This window comes from Apodemus sylvaticus, chromosome 4 (genome assembly GCF_947179515.1).
Source record: "Apodemus sylvaticus chromosome 4, mApoSyl1.1, whole genome shotgun sequence".
NCBI lineage: Eukaryota > Metazoa > Chordata > Mammalia > Rodentia > Muridae > Apodemus > Apodemus sylvaticus.
Window position 1 is genome coordinate 6,594,933 of NC_067475.1, and position 27,056 is coordinate 6,621,988.

General features: G+C 43.7%; 1 protein-coding gene and 1 long non-coding RNA gene across 4 annotated transcripts; both read left to right on the forward strand.

Moving 5' to 3' along the window:
* Window positions 1–1,290: 1,290 nt before the first annotated feature.
* On the forward strand, window positions 1,291–24,689 carry Acadm (acyl-CoA dehydrogenase medium chain). The gene is made up of 12 exons (XM_052178867.1): window positions 1,291–1,536; window positions 4,055–4,142; window positions 6,462–6,559; window positions 6,656–6,725; window positions 6,979–7,079; window positions 7,840–7,920; window positions 9,240–9,370; window positions 12,171–12,279; window positions 15,499–15,639; window positions 16,233–16,328; window positions 21,497–21,745; window positions 24,041–24,689. The coding sequence occupies exons 1-12, from the start codon at window positions 1,504–1,506 to the stop codon at window positions 24,110–24,112; spliced, it is 1,269 nt and encodes a 422-aa protein (XP_052034827.1). The 5' UTR covers window positions 1,291–1,503; the 3' UTR covers window positions 24,113–24,689.
* A 466-nt stretch (window positions 24,690–25,155) lies between these two features.
* On the forward strand, window positions 25,156–26,953 carry LOC127682538 (uncharacterized). Of its 3 annotated transcripts, none has more exons than XR_007977381.1 (3): window positions 25,156–25,304; window positions 25,372–25,540; window positions 26,655–26,953. It is a non-coding gene; the product is annotated as an uncharacterized LOC127682538 (long non-coding RNA). The 3 variants fall into 3 exon arrangements; XR_007977380.1 differs by lacking the exon at window positions 25,372–25,540 and adding an exon at window positions 25,575–25,776; XR_007977379.1 differs by having other exon boundaries at window positions 25,171–25,236; window positions 25,406–25,540.
* Window positions 26,954–27,056: the final 103 nt, after the last annotated feature.

Consider the following 27,056-nt stretch of genomic DNA (forward strand, 5'->3'; position numbering starts at 1 on the left):
AAAAAAAAAAACCATAGGCTTCTGGTTGGTGGGAGATAGGAGTGTGCCTGAGGTAAAATTAGGTAAAGGATTTACCTAATAATCACAAAGAGCTGTTAGCTTACACATAAAGGAGGGCAATAAATGACTGCTAAAGAGGCTAAAAATGGTCTCAAAAAAAGAGAAAGAGGCTAAAAATGGCCCAGATAATGTTGATCGTGGACCTGGAATATTCCACAATCAGAGGTCTAAACAGCTCATCAGACTAACAGACCCTTCAAAGGAGGATACTTTTTTCTGGAATGTTCCCTTACAACCATTAAATACTGTATCACAGGAAAGACTGTTGTTGACAGATTAATCTTATAGATCTGAGCATTTATCTCACAATGGAATCCACATATCTTTTCCAGGCTTGGCCGTGCCTGACAATGCTACAGGCAAGACAGAGAAAAGATGGGAATGTTTCATGCTTCATTAGTGGCTCAAAAACAAGTTCCTGTCTCCCAGCTGCTTGAAGCAGAGAGCAAGAGGACTCCTGACAGCTTCATCTTTGGCAACTGAGGTCCCCAACACTGAGAAGTTTTATAATCTCTCATCTTTATAACACCACAGCTTCCATCTCAGACACGAGGTCTAACTGGAAGACAATGGGAATTTAAGCAAAATTTACAAACTCATGAGCAAAATGTTTACTCCCAATGTTCACTGGCTGGGGAGCTTTTGAATAGGCTCATTCCCAAGGACGCTTTCCACATCTACATAAGTGGATAATAAGTAGCCTTGAAAACGTTCAGAAAAATAGAGGAAGTAGAAAACTATTGCGCTTTGGTTTGTTTAGGGCTTGCTACTCGGCTCTCGCTGGCCTTAAACAGTAATCTTCCTTCTCAGTCTCCTGGCACTGAGGCTTCTCAGTCGCTCTAGCCCAGCGTTTGCCTCTCCAGTGTATACTGAAGCCATAAAGAATCTGACTCTCCGAGTAAAGGTCACAATTGACTGCAGAAAATGCCTGCCTGCGCCCTCTGGCCTGGATTCGGGTCCAGCTCTCCCCGGCAGCCCTCCGAAGAGGACGCGACCTTCGGGTTCCGGTGACAAGAGGCAGGCAGCCTTTTGCTCGAGCCAAGCTGAGCAGTTCAGGCTTCAGCAAGGTCGAGGGCAGGGCGCAGGCGCCGAGGGCCTTCAGGCCCCGCCCTCTTCTGGCCTAGGTCCTGACCCCGAGACTAGCCCTCATCTAACCCCGCCTCCCAGGCCACACCCCCTGCGCCTGCAATGACCACGCCCAAGATCTTCTGCTAGGACCCATCATCTCCCTGTCAGTCAGTCCGAGAGCTCAGACCTTGTTGTCTTGGGAATGGGACTCCACCGGCCACGCCCCCGAGGTCTCCAGACTTAGACCCACACGCCCCTGCCCTGCGTCTAAGGCCCGCCCCTCTCTGCCCTCCAAGCCACGCCTTTTGTGGGCGGGACCCCTGTCCGCTTGGCTCGCTTGCGGGTTGGTGGTCAGAGCCAGCAGAGCGAGGAATCATGATGGCAGCGGCGTTCCGCAGAGGCTGCTGGGTGAGCGGGCGACGGGGCGGTATTGGGAGGGTCGGCCCTGAGATGCCAGGGGGAGGGCAGGAGCCTGCGGGCGTCCCCCCGCGCTGCCTGCCCCCCTCCCTCACTGACCTCCGGCCTCTGACCCTGCAGGCGTGGTCCTGTGGACCTGCTTCACCCTGGGTCAAGGGGCTCAGACGCTTCTCTCCTGTCACCCACCCTTCTCGGAGGGAACTCAGAACCCTGCTGTGGCAGAGGGGAGCACTTCCAGTAAACTTTGGCTGTAGCCACACCAGGAAGGCATCGGTCTGTTGTTCTGTAGCCACGGGTGTGAACAGGTGTTAGGATCCAAGCAGGCTGATCCTGGGCGTGCACAAAACACAGCTAATTGTACAGGAAGGAAAAGGAAGAGGGCCGCTCGCGGGAACTGGGTTAGTCCGCCTGTGGTTTTGTGATGTACAGGCATCCTTCCAAAAGACAAAAGGGCCTGCCGAAGAACTTTCACGAAGCTTGTCTTCTAAATGCTGAACCCTCCAGAATTTGTCTTCTAAGCTCAGCTTTAGCCATTAGTTCGTCATCTTATTAGCGACGTGTTCGTACAAGAACTCCATTTATACCACCTAAAACTGGACTAAACTTGCCTTTGGTCCCGAAAGCTGTAGTTTTAGAATTTACAACAACGGTTTTTATTGTACTGATACACCCCTCCACCCCGGCCATTACTATACAACTTGACAGGCTCTGAAAGCAGAAAGTGGAGGATTTTAAAGTTATTTTTCATTCTAACAACAGAACTAAAGGGTTCTTGGTGCCCCCAAGGACAGGTGAAGGAAAACCTAACCCACAAGGAATCAGAAAATGCATATTTCTTTATCCTGTTTTCTATACTTCGATAAAACTGAGACTCAAATTTCTAAGCAATTCATTACTTAGTTGTGCTGTAGTTGCAGGCTTGAAGATTAAAGTTAGTATCCTTCCCATATTGGAATTCGTTATTATTGGCAGAAAGCCAGGAATAATAAACACAGTACTCTTCTGCCTTTAGAATTTTAGAACATCGTATTTATTGTTTCTTTATATTGGGTCTCATTTTGTAGACTAGGCTGGTCCAGAGCTTTGCCTCAGCCTTCCAAGAGCTGCCACCCCCAAGCCTGGCTGTCTTATTTTAATAATCTCCAGTTATCCCTTATGATTAGTGATTCCCATTTGCCAGGTGTAAATACAAATTGTGTATTTGGAACTGTTCCCAGACGAGTGTTTGCAAAACTTAAAACTCTGTGTTGCAATTCTAACTTCTTAACCCTATCCTGTTTTTTATTGTTTCTAAGCTGTCTAGACACAGAGACACATGTGCACACTCACATACACAGACACGCATGCTCACATGCACACACACGAACACACACATATACACACTCAAACACATATACACACAAACACACACACACATACCTGATCATCCTTCTGCCCAAGTAATGAGCAGGCCCATGTGTTAAGCTACTCTAATTGAATAACTAATATCAGTATATAAGGAGCCTAGTAATAGGCTCTCCACTTCAGTTGTAGAAAACGCAGCTGACCAGTTTTTTGGAGTGGTGATCTTCATTTACTCTTGGAAGTCAATGCAGAAGAATTGAGATCCCAAGGCTAGCCTGGATTCCACAGTGGGCTAAGGGCCTATCCTGATCTACTTCAAAAGAACTTGTCCTCACAGAAACACAGACCGAATCATTAGGGCCTGGAGTGGCGGCGCACGCCTTTAACCCTGAACTTACAAGGTAGAGTTAGGTAGCTCTCTGGGAGTTCAAGGCTAGCCTGGTCTACAAAGTAAATTTCCAAGTCAGCCACAGCTACATATTGAGACTTAGTCTCAAAAACAAAACAAACAGCAGGCCTAAAAATTACACTTGGACACAGGCATATATACATACATACATACATACATACATATGTGTATACACACACATGCTGAGAGAGAGGAGAGACTGACTGAGCAACTTATGGGTTTTTTCTTGTTTTTGTCATTTAATATTTACTACTCCTGTGGCAGGTCCAGGTTTGCATCCCAGCGCTGATGCTGTGTGGCTCAGAACTGTATGTAACTCTAGCTCCGGGAATCCTGTGTCCTCTTCTGTTCATCTTGGACATTCCACACACACATATATAGACACACAAATAAAAAAATATAAAATTGAATAACATTTCCTTTATGGTTAAGTATCCCTCTAGCTTATAATTGACATTTGAATTATAGTTTATGTAGTACTGACTTTAGAAACGTAGTTGTTGAATAAAAACATCTCCTTACGGATGCTGCGCTCGCTTTGGATGGCCGGTATAACAGTATTTATTTGGGCGCGGGTGTGGAGGCAGAAGACGCTGGTGGGGTGAGTTCTCTCTCCCACCACGTGGGTTGCAGAGCTCAGGCTCAGGTCACCGGTCTTTATGGTAAGCACTTCAGTGGCCTAGCCGTGTTCTTGCATTTGGTTGGTGTCTGTTATCAGGTGTACTTATTATATCTGTTATTATATTCTGTTCCCAGGTCCTGAGAAGTGTTTCTCATTTTGAGTGTCGAGCACAACACACAAAAGCATCTCCCAAGCAGGAGGCCGGATTAGGGTTTAATTTTGGTATGTGTTCCGCCCTTTGACTTGAAGATATGCCGGGCGGGCTGGGGCGGGCTGTGTTTGTAACGTGATGTTGGTTAATGAGTCGAGCAGTCACCACCCACAGTTGGCTCAGCTCCTCACACCTGCCAAACTGAACTGCACTGCCTCTTCCCTATACTCGCCCAAACATTCACGTGTTCTCAGGCGGCCTCTGTAGTGTTCTTTCTCTTTTTCCCAAATGGATAGGCCAAATAATGAATATATAAGAATTGTCTTCAACTTACAGATTAAATGTAACAGACTTCCTTTGTCTTTGGAGACAGTCTCACTATATAGCTCTGGCTAGCTGAAGCTCTTAGTAGAGTGACAGGCAGGCCCGAACTCACCTTGATCTGCCTGCCTCTCCCTCCCTAGTACTGAGATTAAAGGTGTGAGCGCCCACACCCGCCCAGCTCAACAAATAACTCTCTAGATACTTCTCAGTTCAGTGATGTAACAATTTTTTTAAAAAATGGCCTAATTTATCTGAGCTGCGGTTTAATGCTATTATGCCAAGTTCTCAGACCTGAGACCAGGGAGCCATGTGGTTTGGGAGGGAAAAGAAACGAGATTTTTCTTTCCTTTTTATAAAATCTAACATTCCAGGTTAATAATGTGAAGTAAATCCTGTCTTTCGAGTCCTTCACCCCTAAAGGGCTTTCACTTCAAATTGCTAACTTGACTCTAGCTAGGAAAGCATTTTCTCTGTTCCTTGATCTCTGGAGTTACTAGGCAGAGCTGGTCACTAATGTGCACCTGGTGCCCTTGTGCCCTTCGTAGTCTGAACGCGCCTAGGTTTATCGGCTTTACTTGAGTATACTTGAGTGAAAATGCATAGTTTATTATATATTATACACACATATGTACACACATGTATATCTGGAATTAAAGAATTTCCAAATGGCATGAACATAGCAAGTTGAATTAGTGGGCATTTGAAAGTAGTAGCCTTCCCCCCCCCCCACTTTACTGTTATCTAATCTCAGCTTTTTACATAGGAATTCTTATGTACTGTTAGCATTTTCAAGAATCTGACAAGTCTCTGAATTGCCAAAGGTGAGGCAGATAGAGGAGTTTGCTAGGGAGCTTGTGGGCTCTGACAAAAAGTGCAGGTAATGAGTGGGGCCTTGGTAAGTCAGTGAATCTCACCTTTGATCCCAGCACTCAAGACAGAGGCAGGCGTATCTCTGAGTTCGAGGCCAGGGCTGATCTGCAGAGCAAGTTCCAAGACAGCCAGGGCTACACAGAGAAGCCCAGAGGACCAGTCAGTCTGGTTCTCTGATGGATAAAGTAGGTATAATGTGTGCAATAGGATACTTTGAAGATTACTGAGTTTATGAAAGCAGTTTGCCAACAAATAATAATATGGTAGACGCCTTCAGTGCTCTTAACGGCTGAGCCTTTCGTTTATTTAGGGCAAACCCACCAACCCCATCCTTTGTTTCATCTGGATTTTGTTGCAAAGCAAGGTCAGCCAGGTAGTCTATTCTTCTAAGTTCCTTTAGGAAGTTGCCCCTGCAACCGAGGCAGAAGACTCCACCTACGTGGTTAAGGTCTGGTGTGGCAAGCACTCAAGGTCTTAGGTTAGGCTGGGAAGGCCACAGTTTATCATATCAATGCACCCACTTTGAAACCCTAGATAGCACAGCTATGAAAATTCAGTTAGCAGTCTACACTTACCCAGGGGTCCAGTCAACTTAGTCTTTAATTTTACAATAGCTAGTTTTATTTTGTGTAAATTAATTGTTTTAATACTGCCTGTTACTAATATAGAGGGTTTTATGTGGCTGTTATTATTTTGGAGAGATTTCTCATTGTTCTTAACATTTTATTTGTGGGAACTTATATTCTTTTTTTTTTTTTTTTTTTTTTTAAAAGATTTATTATATGTGAGTACATTGTAGTTTTCTTCAGACACACCAGAAGAGGGCATCAGATCTCATTACGGATGGTTGTGAGCCACCATGTGGTTGCTGGGAATTGAACTCAGGACCTCTGAAAGAGCAGTCAGTGCTCTTACCCTCTGAGCCATCTCTCCAGCCCGGGAACTTATATTCTTAAACTTACTGGGGTTCAAAAGAAGAGTGAAATTTAAATTATGGTGTTGGCGTTCTTACAGAAGCCTGGAACAAGTGTTAGTATGTGTGCTGACTGAGTGTCTTGTGTTTTTAGACTTCTTCCTGAGGTCAGAAGCTTATCTCTTGATAATACAAACCTCCACATCACAACTTTGTGGACTTTGTCTCTTTAACTTCATGTTGACGAACTCTTCTTGACATTCTCAAAATAATGTTCCCTTAGAGTTGACGGAACAGCAGAAAGAGTTTCAAGCAACTGCCCGGAAGTTCGCCAGAGAGGAAATAATCCCTGTCGCCCGTGAATATGATAAAAGCGGTGAAGTAGGTATCAGGTTGCAGGGGGAGTCCTCTGTAGCTATGAGACCTTGTTACCAGCCTGCCTAGATCAGGTCTGGTGTAACGTGTTTTCTCTTTCAGTACCCATTCCCCCTCATCAAAAGAGCCTGGGAACTTGGGCTGATCAACCCACACATTCCGGAGAGTTACGGTAAGCCTTCCACATGTTTGGTCCTAAAATAAAAAAATAAAAATAAATTAAAAAAAAAAACAAGAACTCGTTCTCTAAAATGTTGTTGCCAGTCGGTGCCTTTCTGCCTCAGTTTCCCTATTTTGGCAACATAGAACATGCCTGGTCCTCCTCACTCAGCACAGAGCGCGGGCATTCTCCCTGTCTAGATGGTCTTAAGTTTATTGAGTTGTTCTTCATATTATAACGCTCTGCAAACACTCTGATACTGTAGGTGGTCTTGGCCTGGGAACGTTCGATTCTTGTTTAATTTCCGAAGAGTTGGCATATGGATGTACAGGGGTGCAGACTGCCATTGAAACAAATTCTCTGGGGGTAAGTCACTAAGACAATGGTTTACCATGGGGCTGGTGAGATGGCTCAGTGGGTAAAGGCTCCCCATGGACTGAGTTCCACCCCTGGGGCCCGTGTGATGGAAGCAGACAAAGGACTCCTCAGAGGTGTCATCGGGTCTCCAGAAGTGAGCTGTAGCCTGTGCACACATACATGTACACACATGTGTGCTTATGTACAAAATAAGTAAAATTACAGTTTAAAAAATGTTAGTCAATTACGGGGGGTGTGTTGGGGGGGAGGCTGTTAATGTGACACCGACAGTGAAGTTGGGTTAATTTCTGTAAGAGCTATGAGGAAGACTGACTGGCCATCCTGGAGTTAGGATTGCGTAGCTCTATCTCCGTGGTTCTGTTGTCTCTAATACTGGCCTTCTGTTTGTCCTTGTGAGGAAACTGTACCCTTTGGCTGCGGCTCCCCTGGAGGCTGCTGGGAAGCCAGCCCCTTGACTGTAATGTGCTGAGCAGTGTCGTGCTCACCAGGTCCCATCCTAAGTTTAACCTGTGATCTTACTGTCAACCACGCGTGTGTATTACTAACAAGTCCCACCTGCCTATAACTTAAGGAGAAGCTTACATTAGTCCCTGTCTTCTTGCACGTTAGGTTCAGAGCAAATGCCAGCTCTTTAAGTTTACTCCTTTAGGGAGGCAGGTAGTTCTTTCTTATTTGACAAACTGTGTTTCTGAATCTATGTAACTGATTTAAATATCTTGCTTTTTAAAATGCTAATTTCCCTTGGCAGCAAATGCCTGTGATTCTTGCTGGAAATGATCAACAAAAGAAGAAGTATTTGGGGAGGATGACCGAGCAGCCACTGATGTGTGTGAGTATATTCTATGAAGTTCATGAGAAGTTCATGAGTACATTCATTTGTATTTCCCTGTGAATGGGCCAGGAGCTGCTGGCTCTGCTGTTCAGTCTGCATGTGTTTATTGACTGTGTGCCCTGAAGACAGAAGTCAGCCGACAAGTACTTACATATGTATGTACACGGACTGTCAAGAGGGTGTCTTAGTAAAAATCCCCTGCTCATTTCCACAAGGGAGAATCCACTTGTTTCTGGATTCCAAAATGGCGTGGTATTTGCAGAACAGCAGGACCTTCATTCTGCAGCTCCAGACATGAGCAGTTAGCTCTGTGTGTGTGTGTGTGTGTGTGTGTTTTAGCAGCCCAGGCTATCCTTCAATTCCCCCAGAGAGAATCTGCTTCATTCATAATTTAAACTGTATCTCTGGCTAGGCATGGTGGTGCACACCTTTAATCCCAGCATTGGGAGCCTGGGAGGATCTGTCCTCACATCTCCGTGCTGTGACTCTGACTCTCCCACTCTCTCTCTTTAGGGTCTCATGTATCTGAGTAGCTTTGAACTCACTGGGTTGCCAAGACGACCTCGAGCTCTCATCCCTCCTGCTCCCTTCCTATTGCTGGGATTGCAGGCGTGTGCTACCACGCATAACTCAGTTCGTGGAATGCCCAGTTATGGGGGGCCTGGGATTGAACCACGCCCTCGTGCATGCTAGGCAGTGTCCCCAGCCCTCTCCTGTGTTTCATCATGTGCAGAGAGTACTCCTGCAGACAATCCATGGCTACAGAATATCCTTCATTTTTGAGATTTGACTTCCACATCATCTCATGGAAACTGGTTTCTCAAATCCTGGTGTTTAACACCCACACTTTACCCTGAACCCTGTGAAAATCTCAAGGTGGCTGCCTTTCAGCTCCGGTTTTCCTACCTGGTTTTATAGACTACAACATAATAGGTATTCAGTGAACATTCAGATAAATCAACATATCAAGCTCAATTTAATGAATTTGTTTGAATATTCCTAAGTATTTTAATATATCCTGTAGTTTATTGGCATGCTAGGTCTAGTTTTAAATTGAGTTAAAATGTTTTAAAATAGTAAACGTTTGAGCAATTTATTTGGTTGTCTAAGAACATTCTAATTCTAGATATTCATCATACTGCCTTCAAAGATAAAATGCCAGGGCTAGCTTATAGCTCACTGCTAGAGCCCTTGCTTAGCATACTTGAGAACCTAGGTTCTGTCCTAGAGCCTCAAACAAGCAAAATAATACTATTGCCAGATATTTGCAGTTTAATAATTAACATTTAATTTTTTCTTGTCTCTGTATGTCCAAGGCCTACTGCGTGACAGAACCCTCCGCAGGCTCTGATGTGGCAGGCATTAAGACCAGAGCCGAGAAGAAGGGAGATGAATATGTTATCAACGGCCAGAAGATGTGGATCACCAACGGGGGAAAGGCCAACTGGTGGGTCTCTTCATTAGTACCTTCCAGGGCTCCTTTTCTTCTTTCATTTATTAAGCCTTCTCAGTCAAAGCAAGCTGTAGTTTTAAAACTGGGAGATCCATAGGAGATTATAAATAACTCGGTGACTCATGAACTGTTTTAAGCCCTTGAGCTATTTCTTCCAGATTAATTTAAGAAGTGTAAAGTGCAGTAAAAGTAGCTAATCTCCCTGACCTTGTGGGCACCCTCAGGCCCAGCAGGCAGCCTGCCTGCTCCCCCAGCACTTCCTCGCTTGAAGGAAAGTGGCAAGCTTCAGTAGGGTGTGGTTCTGATTCCCAGCAGCTTTGAGGTTCTGGGGACTGAACCTAGAGAAGTACCAGGGAAGAAGCATTGCGCTGTGCCGCCCATCCCCCATCCCCTGCAGAGGCCCCATTACTGGGTCATGGGGCTGGCATGTAACTCAGTGTTTACAGTACTTGCCGAGCATGCACAAAGCCCTGAGTTTGGCTCCCAGTGTCATATAAAAAAATTTTTTAAAAGCAAGGTGAAGGATCAGGAAGCTCAAGGTTATCTTCAGTTACCTAGCAAGTTCAAGCCAGCCTGGGCTACTACGTGAGACCATCTCAAAAAAATAAGACAAAAACATCAGCCTAAGACTGCCAGGCAGTGGTGGCTCATGTCTTTAATCCCTTGGGACTTGGGAGGCAGAGGCAGGCAGATTTTCTGAGTTCGAGACCAGCCTGGACTACAGAGTGAGTTCCAGGATAGTCAGGGCTATACAGAGACACCCTGTCTCAAAAAACCAAAACAGAAACCAACCAAACAAACAAAAAACCTGAATAACAAAACAAAAACATCAGCCTATACTAAAAAAGGGCAGTATTTGATTTTAGTTAAATCTAAAACTTCCAAATGTACAGGCCTAAACAATGATAGAATGTTCCATTAAACATTAAAAATACAGACTTAAGAAAACTACTTATCCATTTGTTGAAACAAGGAAGTTTAATAAACAGCTATAAGTTTGGTGGGAAAGCGATGTGGGGTAGAGATGCACCTCGGTGGTGATTTCAGGCTGAGAGACCACGAGTCCAGGAGTCCAGGAGTGAGCGAGGTCAAGGCAGGCATAGTCCAGGCGATGCTGCTGATCTGTTACAGGGAAAGCCTTTGAAACATGCTAGATACATTGAAACATGCTTAGATACATTGAAACATGCTTAGATACATTTTGTCTGTGTCAATTTTGAATAAGCTTGGAACTTACTTTTTCAAATAACGTTTTGTGGAAGGAAGAGCAGAGCTGGGTGTCGTGGCACAGGCCTTGACCCCAGAGCTTGGGAAACAGGTAGGGATACCTAAACTTAACTGTCAGTGTAGGGTGTGCAGAGACTCAAAGGTAGATAAATGATAGATTGACAGACAGATACACAGACAGACTGATAGATAACAGGTGGTTATATAGATGGACAGATAGGTGATAGATGAAAGAGACAGACAGACCCTCTTGACTTTCTGAGTAAGATCAAATGGAACAGACTTGCATGGTTCTTTCGGGAAGGCAGCTTAGAGGTAATGAATGAGAGTTAGAAAATGTAAGCCCCAGCTCATTTAAGAACTTTCTTTCCAATAATAGAGCCCATATGTGTTGTTGTGGAAAATAGTGTTTTTAATTCATTAATATACGTACATGACAGAGACTTCTTAGGAGTCTGAAGACTTCTGCTGTATCGGCATATTTGTGTGCCGTGCCGTGTGGAAAAGCATCCCCACCTTGGTGGACGGCGGGGCTCAGGAATCGATCCCTCGCCATGCACGGGCATAAAGGCTGGGAACAGGAATAACAGGATCATTTAGTCTCACATCAGCGAGGAATGAGAAATAGAGAAGCCATGAAAATTGAATAAGCTAAGAGAAATATAATAGTGCAAGTAAATATCAGTTTTGAGAACTGGCTATAATTCTTCACAGAAAAGACAAGTTCAGTGACTCATGAAATTAGAAAATAATTTTCTGATTTTTTTCTATTACCAAATAAATCCATAGTCAATGATAAACTGATAAATTATTGGGTTTTTTTTTTTAGCCTTAACATAAATTCATTGCTTAAGAAGGATAAAACACTCAATCTCTCTTGATGCTAAAAAACTAAAAACTGATACTAAGATGCACCATGGACTCTACCTACCTCTATTTTTATCTTTTTGAAAAGATTCTCAGAGAACCAGTTTGTATCAGGATATATGGGAAGGTGTTTTGGATTTGGGGGTTCAAACGAGACCTTGTTTTCTTTTTTTCATTCCTTCCTCAAGCCTCATCCCTTCTGATATTTTTGGTAAATGTCTTTCTGTGGGAAAGCCAGTAAATATCCCTAATACTTCAGGTGTGTACTGGCTGTGCAGCACGCGGGAGCCTGCCCTCCCAGCAGCGGGGCTGCTTCCTGCCTGTGTTCATCTTGCAGATTGCTGGTCCTATGAGACTTAAGGCTGTCCCAGAGAGGAGCACTGCAGTCCCCACACACGCATACTCTACTTTCATACTCTCTTTGCAGAAGGAACTTTTACTAATAACTCATATTCAATGCCCCCCCCCCAAACTCAAATACCACATTAATGGTGAAAGAAATGCTTGAATTAGTCTGGCCACATAGGAAAATTACCATCTGTGCAAATTTGGAAACTCATCTGATTCTTCATTTCCTCTTCTGGGGATGGCAATATCGCGCGCGGTGGGGGCGGTAGCTGGGCAGTTAACAATACAGCAGTTAACTTGTCTGCATTGTTCATTTTCCTTATTGCCTCCGTCGTGTGTTTGTGTGCATTAGGTATTTCTTATTGGCGCGTTCTAACCCAGATCCTAAAGCACCTACTAGTAAAGCCTTTACCGGATTCATTGTGGATGCAGACACCCCGGGAATACATATTGGAAAAAAGGTAAACAGCATGTCTCTTAATAACAATTACCTCCCTATGTACAATTTCAACTGCAGATGTCAAGGTTCTTTCTTGTTTCCTTTAATGAAAGTACTTTTTAAGTTGGAACAAAAATCTAGTTGTGTCTTGATGATGCTGGGGATGTAGTTTGCACGTCCCTGAAAAATCTTTCAAGTCAGTTTGAAAGATGGGCCCTCTGTGCAGAACACCCTCATGACAGCTGTGGATGTGGCCATAGCCAGGCCGCCATGGCTACTGCCCCACAGGAAAGCCTCCTTCCTCAGAGCTTCTGCACAAGCTTTGCTTAGAACAGGTCAAACCCTGTGACGGGGCGGATTGCTCACAATTCCACAGCAACAACAGAAGCATCTGTACCTTGAAAGCAAGTGAGGATGTCAATCAATGTCAGCTGGGGGTGGGGCTGGGAGAGTGTGTGAACTTAGGCAAGAGCATATTGGAACACCCAGGCTCAAGGTTCACCAAAGGATGGAAATGGCCTAAGTAGTCCTGGCCAGAGCTCACAAGCTGGGCTTGGGATTTTTAACACGGACTGAAATGCTTTTGCAAAGTGGAGACCTCAAAGAGAACTCTGAAGGATGAAGGATGTCTGCATCTATGGCATAGGAGGAATTGTGGGAACCAACCCAGATCTGAAGATTACTTGAACAGATTGTCTTCCTCCCCTATGTGGGAAGGTTTGATTTAGCTGGTCAGATGTTGGAGTTGGTCTCCCTTAAACTGAACTGGAAAAATGAATTTTAATTGAGACATAATATAAAACAAATTTCTAGGGCAACCTTTGGTGTTTGTAGGATCTTCTGTTGTGTCCAGATCTCTTTAGAAATGTGTTGCTTGACTATGTGAAATGTATATAACCTCTGCCAGGCATGGTAGTTCATCTCTTCAATCCCAGTACTGCAGAGGCTGAGGCAGGAGGATCACAAATTCTGGGCCAGTGTGGGACAGCATACTGAGACTCTGTCTCAAAAAAGGGACAAGGATAGGACTTCTCTTTTAGGCCGTGGAAGTTTAAGGGCTGACTCTACATGCTGTTTACTCAAGCCTGTTCTGACTGGAGAAACCAAGCCCCAAAGAATTGATTTACTGACAACTACAAAGGCAGAGGCCGACCTGAAATCAGTGATCTTGTGTCCTTTACTAATAGACTTGTAGGATTTTGGCCTTTGACATTTCTGATGCTGTATTGCACTATATTTTAAGAGAAGATATTGAAGGCTGACCACGCTTAACAAATAGACTGCTAAGCCCATGTATATACAGAACTTGAGTACTGGGGCTAGTCACACTTCTTCCCAGAGATTGGCCTTTGCATGCGTATGTGGCGGATCGTGTTCACCCCCATAGAGATGGTTTCTGGCAGACTCAGGCCAAGCCTGACTGTCTCTGCTAACTCGAAGGAACCTCAGGGCAGTAGCAAACTGGTGTGACAACTGATGTCTCAATGTTTCTAATCTCATTCTCACGTAGGAAAACCCTAACTGAATCAATATTTATTACTGAATGCACACTGTACAGTAGGTAGTGATAAATGTCTACCCCTGGGGATATACTTTCTAGTGAGTGAGTATAGATACTTTTATTATTAGCTACTTAGCCTTCTAAAAAAAATTTCTTTTAAACAAATAGCCATTTGCAAATCTGTGAGATTCACGTTGTCAAAATGTTTTGTCTTGCACTTGCTGTCTCTGTCCCCTTTTCCTTTCCTCCCTCTTCCCTTCCCCCTCTCTCTTTTCTCTTCCCCCTCTCTCTCTCCACGTGCTCATGGCTGGCCTCTGCTTCTCTACTCATCTGCTCTGCCTCTCTCTCTTTCTCTGCCTTTGTCTCCACTCCCTTCCCCATGCCCTAAATAAACTATATTCTATACTAAGAAAATTAAAGTTTTGTGTCATAGAAACTTTGTGCTTTGAGGTGTGTCTAAGAAGCCTTTGGTTTCTGTGCTTTTAGTTTCTTTGAGATAGGGTCTCACTATGTAGACCAGGCTGACCTTAAACTCACAGAGATCCACCTGCCTGTGTCTCCTGAGCACTGGGATTAAAGGCGTGGGCCACCACCTGACCTCATTCTGTCTCTGACTTGTTACTGTTGCTAATCTATTAACCAGGTGTTATTATTATAATTATATATTTTTAAAAAAGCATTGTATGAAAAAGACCTGGTATTATGAACAGTTTCCAGGACCCTCTGGACATCTCAGAGCACACTTCTCTTAGGGCAACTACATAAAGAGACTGAGTTGGGGCAGGGCCAGCACGCCAGCTTAGGGAGTAAAGGCACTTCCTGTCAGTCCTGATGACCTGAGTTCTATTCCAGATCCCACATGGTAGGAGGTCAGAAGCAGCTCCCACAAGATATTCCTTGATGTCCACACATGTTCCGTGCCAGGCTCATGTTCCCTACTGCATAAAAAGTAAATAAATACCCCCCCCCCAAAAAATTGTAGGAGAGCTCAGTAGATTGTTTTGCTGAAGATTACAGGCTCTAAGATTGTTTGCAAAATGATTTGACAGAAAGACCAAGAGAAAGTAGCTTTCAGACAGGCAGAGAGACGTAGCTTTCAGACAGCAACAAAGTCTATGTAGAAATTTGAGTTACTGCTGTTTTCGATTTGTGAAATACTGTTTTTGATCGGGACTGGCACATATTTCTAGAAAGATCCAGGTTAGAAACCTGTGAGGCAGCTGGGCGGTGGTGGTGCACGCCTGTAATCCCAGCACTTGGGAGGCAGAGGCAGGCAAATTTCTGAGTTCAAGGCCAGCCTGGTCTACAGAGTGAGTTCCAGGACAGCCAGGGCTACACAGAGAAACCCTATCTCAAAAAAAGAAAGGAAGGAAGGAAGGAAGGAAGGAAGGAAGGAAGGAAGGAAGGAAGGAAGGAGGAAAGGAAAGGAAAGGAAAGGAAAGGAAAGGAAAGGAAAGGAAAGGAAAGGAAAGGAAAGGAAAGGAAAGGAAAGGAAAGGAAAGAAAAGAAAAGAAAAGAAAAGAAAGCTGTGAGGCTTCGTGGCTGTGGGATCTCTGCCATTGCAGTCCCGGGAAGCTACAGAAGACTGGCAGAGACAGGAGTGTTTGAACTCTATGGAAGCTCAACTCATGGAGCAGGAACTGCAGGCCCTGCTTTAGACACCTGCAGAAGGCACAAGGGAATGCTTGACACCAGCAGTGCTGCAACTTTTGAGTGTTTCTTATGCCATCTTCTCCCTAGGAATTAAACATGGGCCAGCGATGCTCCGACACCAGAGGAATCACCTTCGAAGATGTCAGAGTGCCTAAGGAAAACGTGTTGATCGGTGAAGGAGCAGGCTTCAAGATCGCAATGGGGGCCTTTGATAGAACCAGACCTACAGTAAGCTGATCATCTGTGGGACCTTCTGTTTGGTTTTCAACGAGCAGGTTTATTTTAACATTGCATGTGCGGTGTCTTTTTTATTTTGTAGTGTCTGCTTTGTTTTTGTAGTAATGGTGGAATGGAGATTGTTGCTGGTCTTGTGGGTAGTTCATCTTCTTTCGCTGCTTGGTATAGAAACTAATTTAGTAGATGCTAGGATATCCTTTGCTACATTTCCAGAAAGCTCACCCTGCGTCGATCATTCCTGATGATTGTGGATCACTGTGTATTCTACTGCTCACTTACTCCAGTTAAACAGCAGTGACTTCACTAGGCTGTGAGCCTCCGCCTCACAGTTGGCTGTTGATTGATTGATTGATTGCTTGATTGGCAACAGGGATAAACTCAGGCTCTACTGAAAGCCAAATATGCCCTCCACCATTGACCTGCACTGCCATTACCTGTAATTCAAAAATAAACCCAAGTCTGCTCCTCCCCACCCCAGTGACACCGCTTCCTATCTGTGTTTATCCTTCACTACAAATCAAGCCATAAGCAGTGTGGCTTGATGACAGTGTGAGTTTTTGCTTCACATAATGCTTGTGTTCTAGGTTGCCGCTGGCGCTGTCGGACTAGCCCAGAGAGCTCTGGATGAAGCTACAAAGTATGCCCTGGACAGGAAAACCTTTGGAAAGCTGCTGGTGGAGGTAATTCATTCTCATTCTCTCCCTCCCTCTCTCTCTCTCTCTCTCTCTCTCTCTCTCTATATATATATATATATATATATATATATATATATATATGTTATTGTTTTGGTTTTTTAAAAGATTTATTGATTGATTGATTGATTGTATATATGAGTACACTGTAGCTGTCCTCAGACACACCAGAAGAGGACATCAGATCCCATGGTTGCAAGCCACCATGTGGCTGCTGGTATTTGAACTCAGGACCTCTGGAAGAGCAGTCAGTGCTCTTAACCGTGGAGCCATCTCTCCAGCCTGCTCTTAGCTTTTTCACATGGGCTCTGGAGATCTAACTCGGGTCCTCATGCTTGTGTGACAGGCATTTCCTGATAGCCCTCCACCCAGCTCCTGAGGTGATCTGAGCGCTGTGCTTGCTTTGATGACATTTGAAGGCGCTCAGTGCATCTAAACATTTAGAAATTACCTTTAAAGAACAAAACAGCTTTCTATTTTATTGGAAAGAATAATAGTCATCACTATTGCCTGTGAAAGCAGAGTTTCTGTTGGCTATGTCGCTCACAGTTGGTCACTCTGTAAATTGTTAAGAAAAGGAATATATGTGTTACAAGCCTTCTGTATAACTGATACTCTGCTATAGATTTTAATGTGTGCTCTCATGAAACATGTTTTTGGTAGGCTGGGCTGGCCTGACACTGAGATCTACCCATGCCTGCATCCTGAGTGTTGGGATGATGATGTGTGTGCCATCTTAACAGGGGCGTCAGCCAGCCTGGCTTCGTGGTTATCCCTGTGGGTCATTCTTCACTTCTTTCTACCTCAGTGTTCTCTTCAGTAGGGTGGGGATGGTGGAAGATAAGCCCCGCGTGGTTCGTCTGATGCCATGGCTCTGAGCTTTCTGAGTATCCTCTCCCTGTGGCCTTGACCTCTGCACGGAGCTCCGTGCCTATACAGTGGTCTTCTGTCAATGTTTCACTGTCCTCTCTAGCTTTATTGTTTCCCCAAATATGTCCTATCATTTCTTTCAAATTCCACTCACTTCCCCATTGATGTCAAAAAGCATCTATCTCCCTCTATTCATTCTACGTGGTGACGCCTCCCGCACGCACTTACCTCCCAGCATTACCTCAGAAGTGGCGTGTTGACGGCGGTCCCTTACTCTCTCACAGGAAACTGTTAATAATCACTATTAACAGAGTTAATAATCACTTGTTACAGATCCTGTCCTTTATATGGAAAAGGTGATCGGCAGCTCCTACTCTCAGGGACATTGACTTGGGAGATGAGTTATTCATCATAGAACAAACACAGAGCACAGAGAACAAATACAGAGCAACCTAAGATTTCAGTCCCCAAATGAAACCTATAAGGTGGAGTCAGGAAAATCAAAGGGAGAGAGGCTACCACATGTTGAACATGTCGCAGAGAGCAACTCTTATGAATCACATTGAACAATTAATAAAAGTGCCTACTTTGGACCCACATTAATAAAAGGCCAACCCTGGGGCTGGAAAGACGGCTCAGTGGTTAAGAACACTGGCTGCTCCTCCAGAGGACTGGGGTTCAGTTCCTTCCCAGCACACACATGGCAGCTCACAACTGTCTAACTCCAGTTCCGGGCACCATTACACCAGGCATGTGTGTGATGCATGTATCTGTGCTTGCAGGCAGAATACCCATACACATAATAAATCTTAGGAGGAAAAAAGATAGCCCTAAGCTATGGCCTGGCTCACACTCACCCTTCCTTTCAGCATTGTGCAGAAATAACCAAAATATTAGTGGCCCGTAGAAGAGAGGTGGAGTCTGAGCAGCTATAAAAACTAAGAAAATCCTTTATGCACTGATACAACTGTGCACACTTTACTGACAAGAAAAGCAAAATGAAAAACCATTAGCCTGGTAGGCCAGTACATGTGTAAAAACATGAGAGAAATTTGCATTCCAGTATGTAAATTGCCTCTGGAAAGATAAACACATACTGATGCCATTGTTTATTTCCTGGGAGGGGGCTAGGTGGGTGGGCTGTAGACCGGGATAACTGAATGAGGAGAGGAAATGTTTACTGAGTATTCCTTTACTTTTGGGACTTTTAATTGGTGGGTATTCTGTCTATTCAAAAAATTAAACTCTAGCCAGACAAAGTAGCCCATGCCTGTAATCCCAGCACTCAGGAAGCCAAGGCCCCAGGTTGACGCCAGCCTGGTCTACATAGCGAGTTCCAGGAAAACCAGGGCTGCATGAAGAGACCTTGTATGGAAAAAATAATTGAGCGAGAGAGGTGACTCAGTGGTTAAGAGCATGTGGTGCTCTTGCAAAGGCCCTGGGCTGTCACCACTACCCACCTGGTACTCACAACCCTCTTGTCACTCTAGTTCCAGTAGCTCTGATGCCCTCTCTGGTCTCTGAGGGCACTGCATGCGCACGGTGTACTTGAATACATAGAAGGTGTACTTGAATACATAGAAGTAAAATAATAACACGTAAAATAAATCTTTGAAACTAATCCCAAGTCTGAAGTCACAGCACTCAGCAGGCTGAGACAGGAAGGAGAGTTTTAGGCAGCTTGGGCTATATAACAAAATCCTTTTTAAAGAAACAAATAATTAAATAAACAACAAGCTATATCTAGTGACACGCACTTATAATCCCAGCATTCAAGAGGCCGAAGCAGGAGGATTGCTCTGACTTCAAGACCTGGGGTACTTAGCATGACCTTGGCTTCAAACAGAATCTTTGAAAGAATTCTTGGCTTAGAGGAATGGGCACAGTTCAGATAGAAGCAGGGAGGGCAGAGGCTGGAGGTCACTCCCTCAGGAAGAGAGTGTGTGTTGCTCTTACAGAGAGGATTGCAGCTCTGGTCCCAGCTGCCATATCAGCTGCCTCACAGTGGTCAGTCTGTAAATCGAGTTCCGGGCTCTGAGGTCCTCTTCAAGAGCCTGCATGCAGGCACACACACACACACACACACACACACACACACACACACACGCACACGTGTGCATGCCATTTATATACACACATGCTACAAACAAACTGAAACATGAAGAAGCAGGGAGGGTGTCACTCTACACAGGAGCTAAGCCTCCTGCACAGCCTGTCACCTGCCTACCTCAGCAGCTTGTCACACTCTTTCACAAGCAGCGCAGCCAGGCACTGAACCTGCTTTAAGGCAAGAAACCTGCTGAACGTGCGAAGCCAGCAGCTGGGTGTCTGGTTTGGTTGATATGAGTTTGGTTCGTGTTAGTCTCTATTCCATTGCAGAATTTATTTATTTTTTTTTTAAGATTTGTTTATTTATAAAGTATATGTATATGTAAGTATACTGTAGCTGTCTTTAGACACACCAGAAGAGGGTACCCGGTCTCATTACAGATGGTTGTGAGCCACCATGTGGTTGCTGGGTTTTCAACTCAGGACCTCCGGAAGAGCAGTCAGTGCTCTTAACCACTGAGCCATCCCTCCAGCCCCTGTTGCAGGATTTATGCTTTTTATAAACTCTAAAACTTAAAATACCATTTTCATGTTATTCACTACACAAACCCAGTTTCCAATGATCTTAATGTTTCCAAATACTTACTAGACTCATTTTGATCTGTTATTTTAAGGCACATGTCCCATTTTACAATAAAATGTCTTACTATATTGATACCAAGCAAAATACTAAAATATCTATAATTCTGTCACTCAGAATTGTAGCAAATATTTTTTACTTTATTATTTCCTTGACAATGTTTCTCTAGAGTGGTCATCATACTGTTTGAAAACTTCATGTAGCCGGGCAGTGGTGGCACACGCCCGTAATCCCAGCACTCTGGGAGGCAGAGGCAGACAGATTTCTGAGTCAAGGCCAGCCTGGTCTACAGAGTGAGTTCCAGGACAGCCAGGGCTACACAGAGAAACCCTGTCTCGAAAAAAAAAATCAAATCCCCCCCCCAAAAAAGAAAAACTTCATGTAAGAATGTATGGTAAACCTCATGTGACAATGTTTAGTAAATGTCCGTCTACCCTGTGATCCATGTTGACGGTATTGAGCATGATACAGCTCTGGCCATCTCTTACAGGATGGGTTGGTTTTCATCTCCCATTTGATATGACAAGGACAGGAAGCATCATGTCTTTCCTGACATGTTTCTGTGCTAATTTTCTATATAGGTAACACCTTTGGTTAAATGCCCCAGCAGGTCAGAGCTCGATAGATAGAACACCCCGGAAGTCGCAGCTACTCTGGAGGCTGAGGATAAAAAGGGTGATGTCTGCCTGGGCCAGCACAGCAGGATCAACCGGGGCTGTTCCCTAGATTCAATCGTTCATCCATCCATTCATTCATTCCCTGTCTAAATCACTGCAGACACTAGGACAAGAACACCTGCTGGGTTTTTTGGATTTTTTTGTTTTTTTTTTTCTGCATCTGTATTCAAAAACTCATTCTAATAATGAGAAAATATTAGATAAACCCAAACTAAGAAGCAAAATCTTTAAAAGGACAAAAGTCAGAAGCTAAGAAAGAAATTAAATATTCTGGGAGGTTCTCTGAAGTAAAGCAGAGATGGCCTGGAGTTCACAGACGGTTTTAGCTGTTTCTTAAAAAAATAGAAAAAAGGCCAGGTGGTAGTTGTGCATTCCTTTAATCCCAGCACTCAGGAGGCAGAGGTAGGCAGATCTCTTGAGTTCGAGGGCAGCCTGATTTACAGAGTGAGTTCCAGGACAGCCAAAGCTTTACACAGAAATCCTGTCTTGAAAAACAAACACATATTCAGGTCTCCAGCGCACACCTTTAATCCCAACACTTGGACAGAGACAGGCAAATCTTTTGAGTTTGAGGTCAGCCAGGTCTGTGAAGTGATTCCACAACAGCCACGGCTACACAGAAAAGGCCTGTCTCAAAATATCTAAAAGAGAAAAAGAGGGGGGAAAAAGTAGTTTGAATCAATTTGTAATACTGAAAAATAACAGGAAAGTTGGTGGGCTTGGCCAGTCTGGCTAGGTAGGGTCTCTATAGCTCTGCAGGTCTGTGTCGATTACCCTCATCCTACTGTTAGTGCAAGCTGGCTGCAACTTTTCTGCAAGTCTATGATTAGTGCAAAATAAAATGAAAAAAAAAGTGTTTTAAGAAAAAAAAGTCCAATTTTGGTTGAGATGCCCTTTAACTGTTTTCCCCTTATTTCTAGCACCAAGGAGTTGCGTTTCTGCTCGCAGAAATGGCGATGAAAGTTGAACTTGCTCGACTCAGTTACCAGAGAGCAGCTTGGGAGGTTGACTCCGGCCGCCGAAACACATTCTATGCCTCCATTGCGAAGGCCTTTGCGGGAGATATCGCCAATCAGCTAGCTACAGATGCTGTGCAGATTTTCGGAGGCTGTGGATTCAACACAGAATACCCCGTGGAAAAGCTGATGAGGGACGCCAAGATCTATCAGGTGAGCTCTAAAATTCTGTTTCTGAGGGGACAGGATACTCACAAAGAACAACTGTAGGTATCAAACAACTGGTAATGACATTTGGACCAGCAAAATGGCGCAGAGGGTAGGCACTTGGCACCACCCTGACAACCCGAGTGGGACCCTAGAGTCCACATGGCAGCAGAAGAGAACTGGCTCCTAACCACTGACTTGTTCGTTCCATGTGGATGTAAAAACAATTAGATAAAATAAATAAAGTTATAGATTGGTATGAGTCAGGTTTTGTACTAATCAACACATAAAAGGAATGCTGCTTTTTTTAAAATTAAGTGTACCTGATAAGAGGGAAAGAGCTGGGCCAGTAAACTTCACAGGCATGTATCACCTGTCTAATGCTGCCTTTGCAGCTTCAAAATGTTTTAACCAATTACAAGCTACACTTTTCTACCTCTGAAAATTATATATACTTGTCTTATGTTGTGTGACATCTTTTTTAAGATTTATTTCTTTTTATGAGTACTGTATTTGCATGTGTACCTGCATATCAGAAAAGGGCATCAGATCACATTATAGATGGTTGTGAGCCACTGTGTGGTTGCTGAGAATTGAACTCGGGACCTCTAGAAGAGCAGCCAGTGCCCTTAACGGCTGAGCCATCTCTCTAGCCCGACTTCTCATAATTATTGAAACTGTATTTATAGTGAAAAGCCATGTGTTCTTGAGAACTGATACTTAACTCTGAAATTAAGTTGGCAATTGGAAAAAGGGTAACTTCATGAAAAAGATAAAAATATGCATGTTCTTCATTGTGAGTTAGTTATAGTCTATACTTCTTAATGCCCCACCTTGTTCTGCATACCACTAGTGAGTTTTCATACAACAGAAAGCCTCGTGTCGTTGGCCCTACAGAAGAAAAGCCCCATAACTATAACATTATCAACACTAAAGATTACAGGGCCTGAGAGACAGCTCAGTTAAGAGCACTGGCAGCTCTTACAGAGGACCTGGGTTTGGTTTTCAGTGCCAACACGGGGGCTCATAACCATCTGTAACAACAGTTCCAGGATATCTGAGGCCCACAGGCACTGGGCATGCATGTGGTGCACATCCATACATGTAGACAAAACATTCACATACATAAAATAAAAATACGTCATTCAGAATTTTGTCTCCGCAATTTTCTGGCTACAGGCCAGTCTCTACAGGCCAGTCTATTTAAGCACAAGAAAACTGAACACTGCAGTGTGTATACCAGCCAAGTCACCAGTCTCCTAGGGCTCTTTTGCCTCCCCTAAAGCCTGCATGTGTTCCCGCCAACCACTTGACCTTCCCCTAATCCCAGCAGGGAATGCATGGACACCGAGGTTAGAAGCATGGCGTGGGAAAGATGGTGGATCACCAGGGACTAAAGCCCAAAGCCACTAGTTTAATAGTAAGATCAGAGTGACCAAAGGACACAGCCAGGGACAGCTGAGCAAAGCTAGGTCATAAATACTCCAGTAATAATAAACTTTAGACTTCCCAGACATCTTGAAATGTAAATATTGTTTTCTTTGTTGTTTTAGGCCTGCCTTCCAATTTTATAAAATATTTTCTTATAATTTAAACTGTTCTAATAACAGTTTGCTGGTTGGTGATGGTGCACAACTTTAATCCCAGAACTTAGGAAGCACAGGCAGACAAATCTCTGTGAGTTTGAGGCTGGCCTGGTGTACAGAGCAAGTTACAGGACATCCAGGGCTTCAAAAAGAGAAAATCCATCTTGAAGAAAGAAAGAAACAAACAAACAAACAACTTATATGTATATGTTTATATTTTACGTATATATTTAATATATAATATATAGTAAATAAATCTAGTAAATATACATCATCGTATATTATTTATATTTAATATATAACCTATAATATGTTATTATATATTAATATGATACATAATGTTATTATATATTATATATAATTGACATAATTATATGATATATGATATATAATATAGCATATGTACAATATACTATATATAATGCTAATATATAGTATGTAAATATGATTGTTTATATTATATATTAATAGGTTATATAGTATATAGGTATATTATATAATATTACTACTATATAATATTACTACTATATAATGCTATATGTTAATTTTTATTGATTGTTATTAGTTATAAATTATATATAATATTTGTAGTGCTAATATTATAGTATATAATATGTAACTATATATATAAAATAACGTTTCAGTTTGGTGCTACAGTAGAGCTGAGACATCAAATAAATTCAGATGTTTAAACAACTTTGTGTTTATTTTTCAGATTTATGAAGGCACTGCACAAATTCAGAGGCTGATCATAGCTCGTGAGCACATTGAAAAGTATAAAAATTAACAGATATTACTATTGGGCGATGCTTCACCCTCATGAAACTAAGCTCAAAGCACTGTTGCTGCTTCAGGGGAAAAGGGCTTTACTGTCTTCCCAAGGAAATGAGATAAAAGAGGAGGGCCTCAGATCTATGCAATGATTCCCACAGCAGAGGGTACCACTGTTGAGTCCCACGGTGGCGCCTTCTAGATAGATTTGGTTACTGAACAATGATTGGTTCTTAGCCCTGAATTGTGTTAGTTTGCTCTTTGATCACTTAAAGTTGAAAAATACTCTGGAGTTTTAATGCTCATTCAAGTGACAGGAAAGATGACTTGTCAAGAAAGAACTCAGGATTCTAACGTAAACACTGAGAAATGTGGTAGACTGGACCCATCAGACTGTGAAGTAACAGCATTTCTGTGCTGAACTGTTAATTTTATAACTTTGATTATATTTGCTTTGTTTTGCACAAAAGAGTAAAAAAGTTTATATTCATATGCTCCCATTATAAAACTAAACATTTTCTGGAAAATCTTAATACTGAACCAGCATTTTATTTGTCTTGTTTAAAATAACTCAATAAAGCTAACCGAACTCAGGTTTCTATGACTCTTCAGGTCTGCACAAACCCTTGGGCTGCTGTACACAGCTGTGTTTCACACAAAGGACTTTAAAAAGGAACTGAAATAAAACAAGCTGTATGCTGTTGTTGGTTGTGTCTGTGCATAGTTTGTGAGCTGTTGTAGGTTGTGTCCATGTGTAGTTTGTGTGCTGTTCAGACTGTGTCTGTGTGCAGTTTGTGTGCTGCTCTAGGCTGTGTCTGTATGCAGTTTGTGTGCTGCTCTAGGTTGTGTCTGTGTGCAGTTTGTGTGTTCTAGGTTGTGTCTGTGTGCAGTTTGTGTGCTGCTCTAGGCTGTGTCTGTGTGCAGTTTGTGTGTTGTTCTAGGTGTGTCTGTGTGCAGTTTGTGTGCTGCTCTAGGCTGTGTCTGTGTGCAGTTTGTGTGTTCTAGGTTGTGTCTGTGTGCAGTTTGTGTGCTGCTCTAGGTTGTGTCTGTGTTCAGTTTGTGTTTTGTTCTAGGTGTGTCTGTGTGCAGTTTGTGTGCTGCTCTAGGTTGTGTCTGTGTGCAGTCTGTGTGCTGCTCTAGGTTGTGTCTGTGGGCAGTTTGTGTGTTGTTCTAGGCTGTGTCTGTGTGCAGTTTGTGTGCTGCTCTAGGTGAGTCAGTGTACAGTTTGTGTGGTGTTCTAGGTTGTGTCTGTGTGCAGTTTGTATACTGCTCTAGGTTGTGTCTGTGTGCAGTTTGTGTGTTGTTCTAGGCTGTGTCTGTGGGCAGTTTGTGTGCTGCTCTAGGTTGTGTCTGTGTGCAGTTTGTGTACTGCTCTAGGTTGTGTCTGTGGGCAGTTTGTGTGTTGTTCTAGGTGTGTCTGTGGGCAGTTTGTGTGTTGTTCTAGGTTGTGTCTGTGTGCAATTTGTGTGCTGCTCTAGGCTGTGTCTGTGTGCAGTTTGTGTGCTGCTCTAGGTGTGTCTGTGTGCAGTGTGTGTGTTGTTCTAGATTGTGTCTGTGTGCAGTTTGTGTGCTGCTCTAGGCTGTGTCTGTGTGCAGTTTGTGTGCTGCTCTAGGTGTGTCTGTGTGCAGTTTGTGTATTGTTCTAGATTGTGTCTGTGTGCAGTTTGTGTGTTGTTCTAGGTTGTGTCTGTGTGCAGTTTGTGTGCTGCTCTAGGTGTGTCAATGGGCAGTTTGTATGTTGTTCTTGGCTGTGTCTGTGTGCAGTTTGTGTGCTGCTCTAGGTGTGTCAGTGTGCAGTTTGTGTGTTGTTCTAGGTGTGTCTGTGTGCAGTTTGTGTGTTCTAGGTTGTGTCTGTGTGCAGTTTGTGTGTTCTAGGTGTGTCTGTGCAGTTTGTGTGCTGCTCTAGGCTGTATCTGGGCAGTTTGTTGTTCTAGGTGTGTCTGTGTGCAGTGTGTGTGTTGTTCTAGATTGTGTCTGTGTGCAGTTTGTGTGCTGCTCTAGGTGTGTCTATGGGCAGTTTGTATGTTGTTCTTGGCTGTGTCTGTGTGCAGTTTGTGTGCTGCTCTAGGTGTGTCTGTGTGCAGTTTGTGTGTTGTTCTAGATTGTGTCTGTGTGCAGTTTGTGTGTTGTTCTAGGTTGTGTCTGTGTGCAGTCTGTGCTGCTCTAGGTGTGTCTATGGGCAGTTTGTATGTTGTTCTAGGTGTGTCTGTGTGCAGTTTGTTGTTCTAGGTTGTGTCTGTGTGCAGTTTGTGTGCTGCTCTAGGCTGTGTCTGTGTGCAGTTTGTGTGCTGCTCTAGCTGTGTTTGTGTGCAGTTTGTGTGCTGCTCTAGCTGTGTCTGTGTGCAGTTTGTGTGCTGCTCTAGCTGTGTTTGTGTGCAGTTTGTGTGCTGCTCTAGCTGTGTCTGTATGCAGTTTGTGTGCTGCTCTAGCTGTGTCTGTGTGGAGTTTGTGTGTTCTCGGTGTGTCTTGTGCAGTCTGTGTGCTGTTCTAGGTTGTGTCTTGTGCAGTTTGTGTGCTGTTCTAGGCTGTGTCTGTGTGCAGTTTGTGTGCTGCTCTAGGTTGTGTTTGTGCGCAGTTTATGTGCTGCTCTAGGCTGTGTCTATGTGCAGTTTGTGAGCTGTTGTAGGTTGTGTCTGTGTGCGGTTTGGGTGCTGCTCGAGGCTGTGTCTATGGGCAGTTTTATCACATCTTACCTTGAAGACCACAGAAGGTATGAGCGTGGAATAACCGCCACAATCGTGACATTGGTATAAAGTACTACAGAGGTAAAGTAAGCGAAGACGGATGCTTTCTGAATCTCTGTACTTTGATATCACTCTGTGTTCAGACAGACTATGGCCCTGAACCACAAGCCAAAATAAACACTTCCTATGTTGCTTTGGTCAAAGTTTTTTTTTAATCACAGCAACAGAGAAACCAGCCGACTGCACACATTCTGGTTCCTCACACTACCTACCCAC

Coding starts and splice junctions, on each gene's coding strand:
- Acadm (XM_052178867.1), top strand. CDS start 1,504: ATGATGGCAGCGGCGTTCCGCAGAGGCTGCTGG. Junction 6,726..6,978: donor ACACATTCCGGAGAGTTACG/GTAAGCCTTCCA, acceptor CTGATACTGTAG/GTGGTCTTGGCCTGGGAACG. Junction 21,746..24,040: donor GGGACGCCAAGATCTATCAG/GTGAGCTCTAAA, acceptor TTTATTTTTCAG/ATTTATGAAGGCACTGCACA.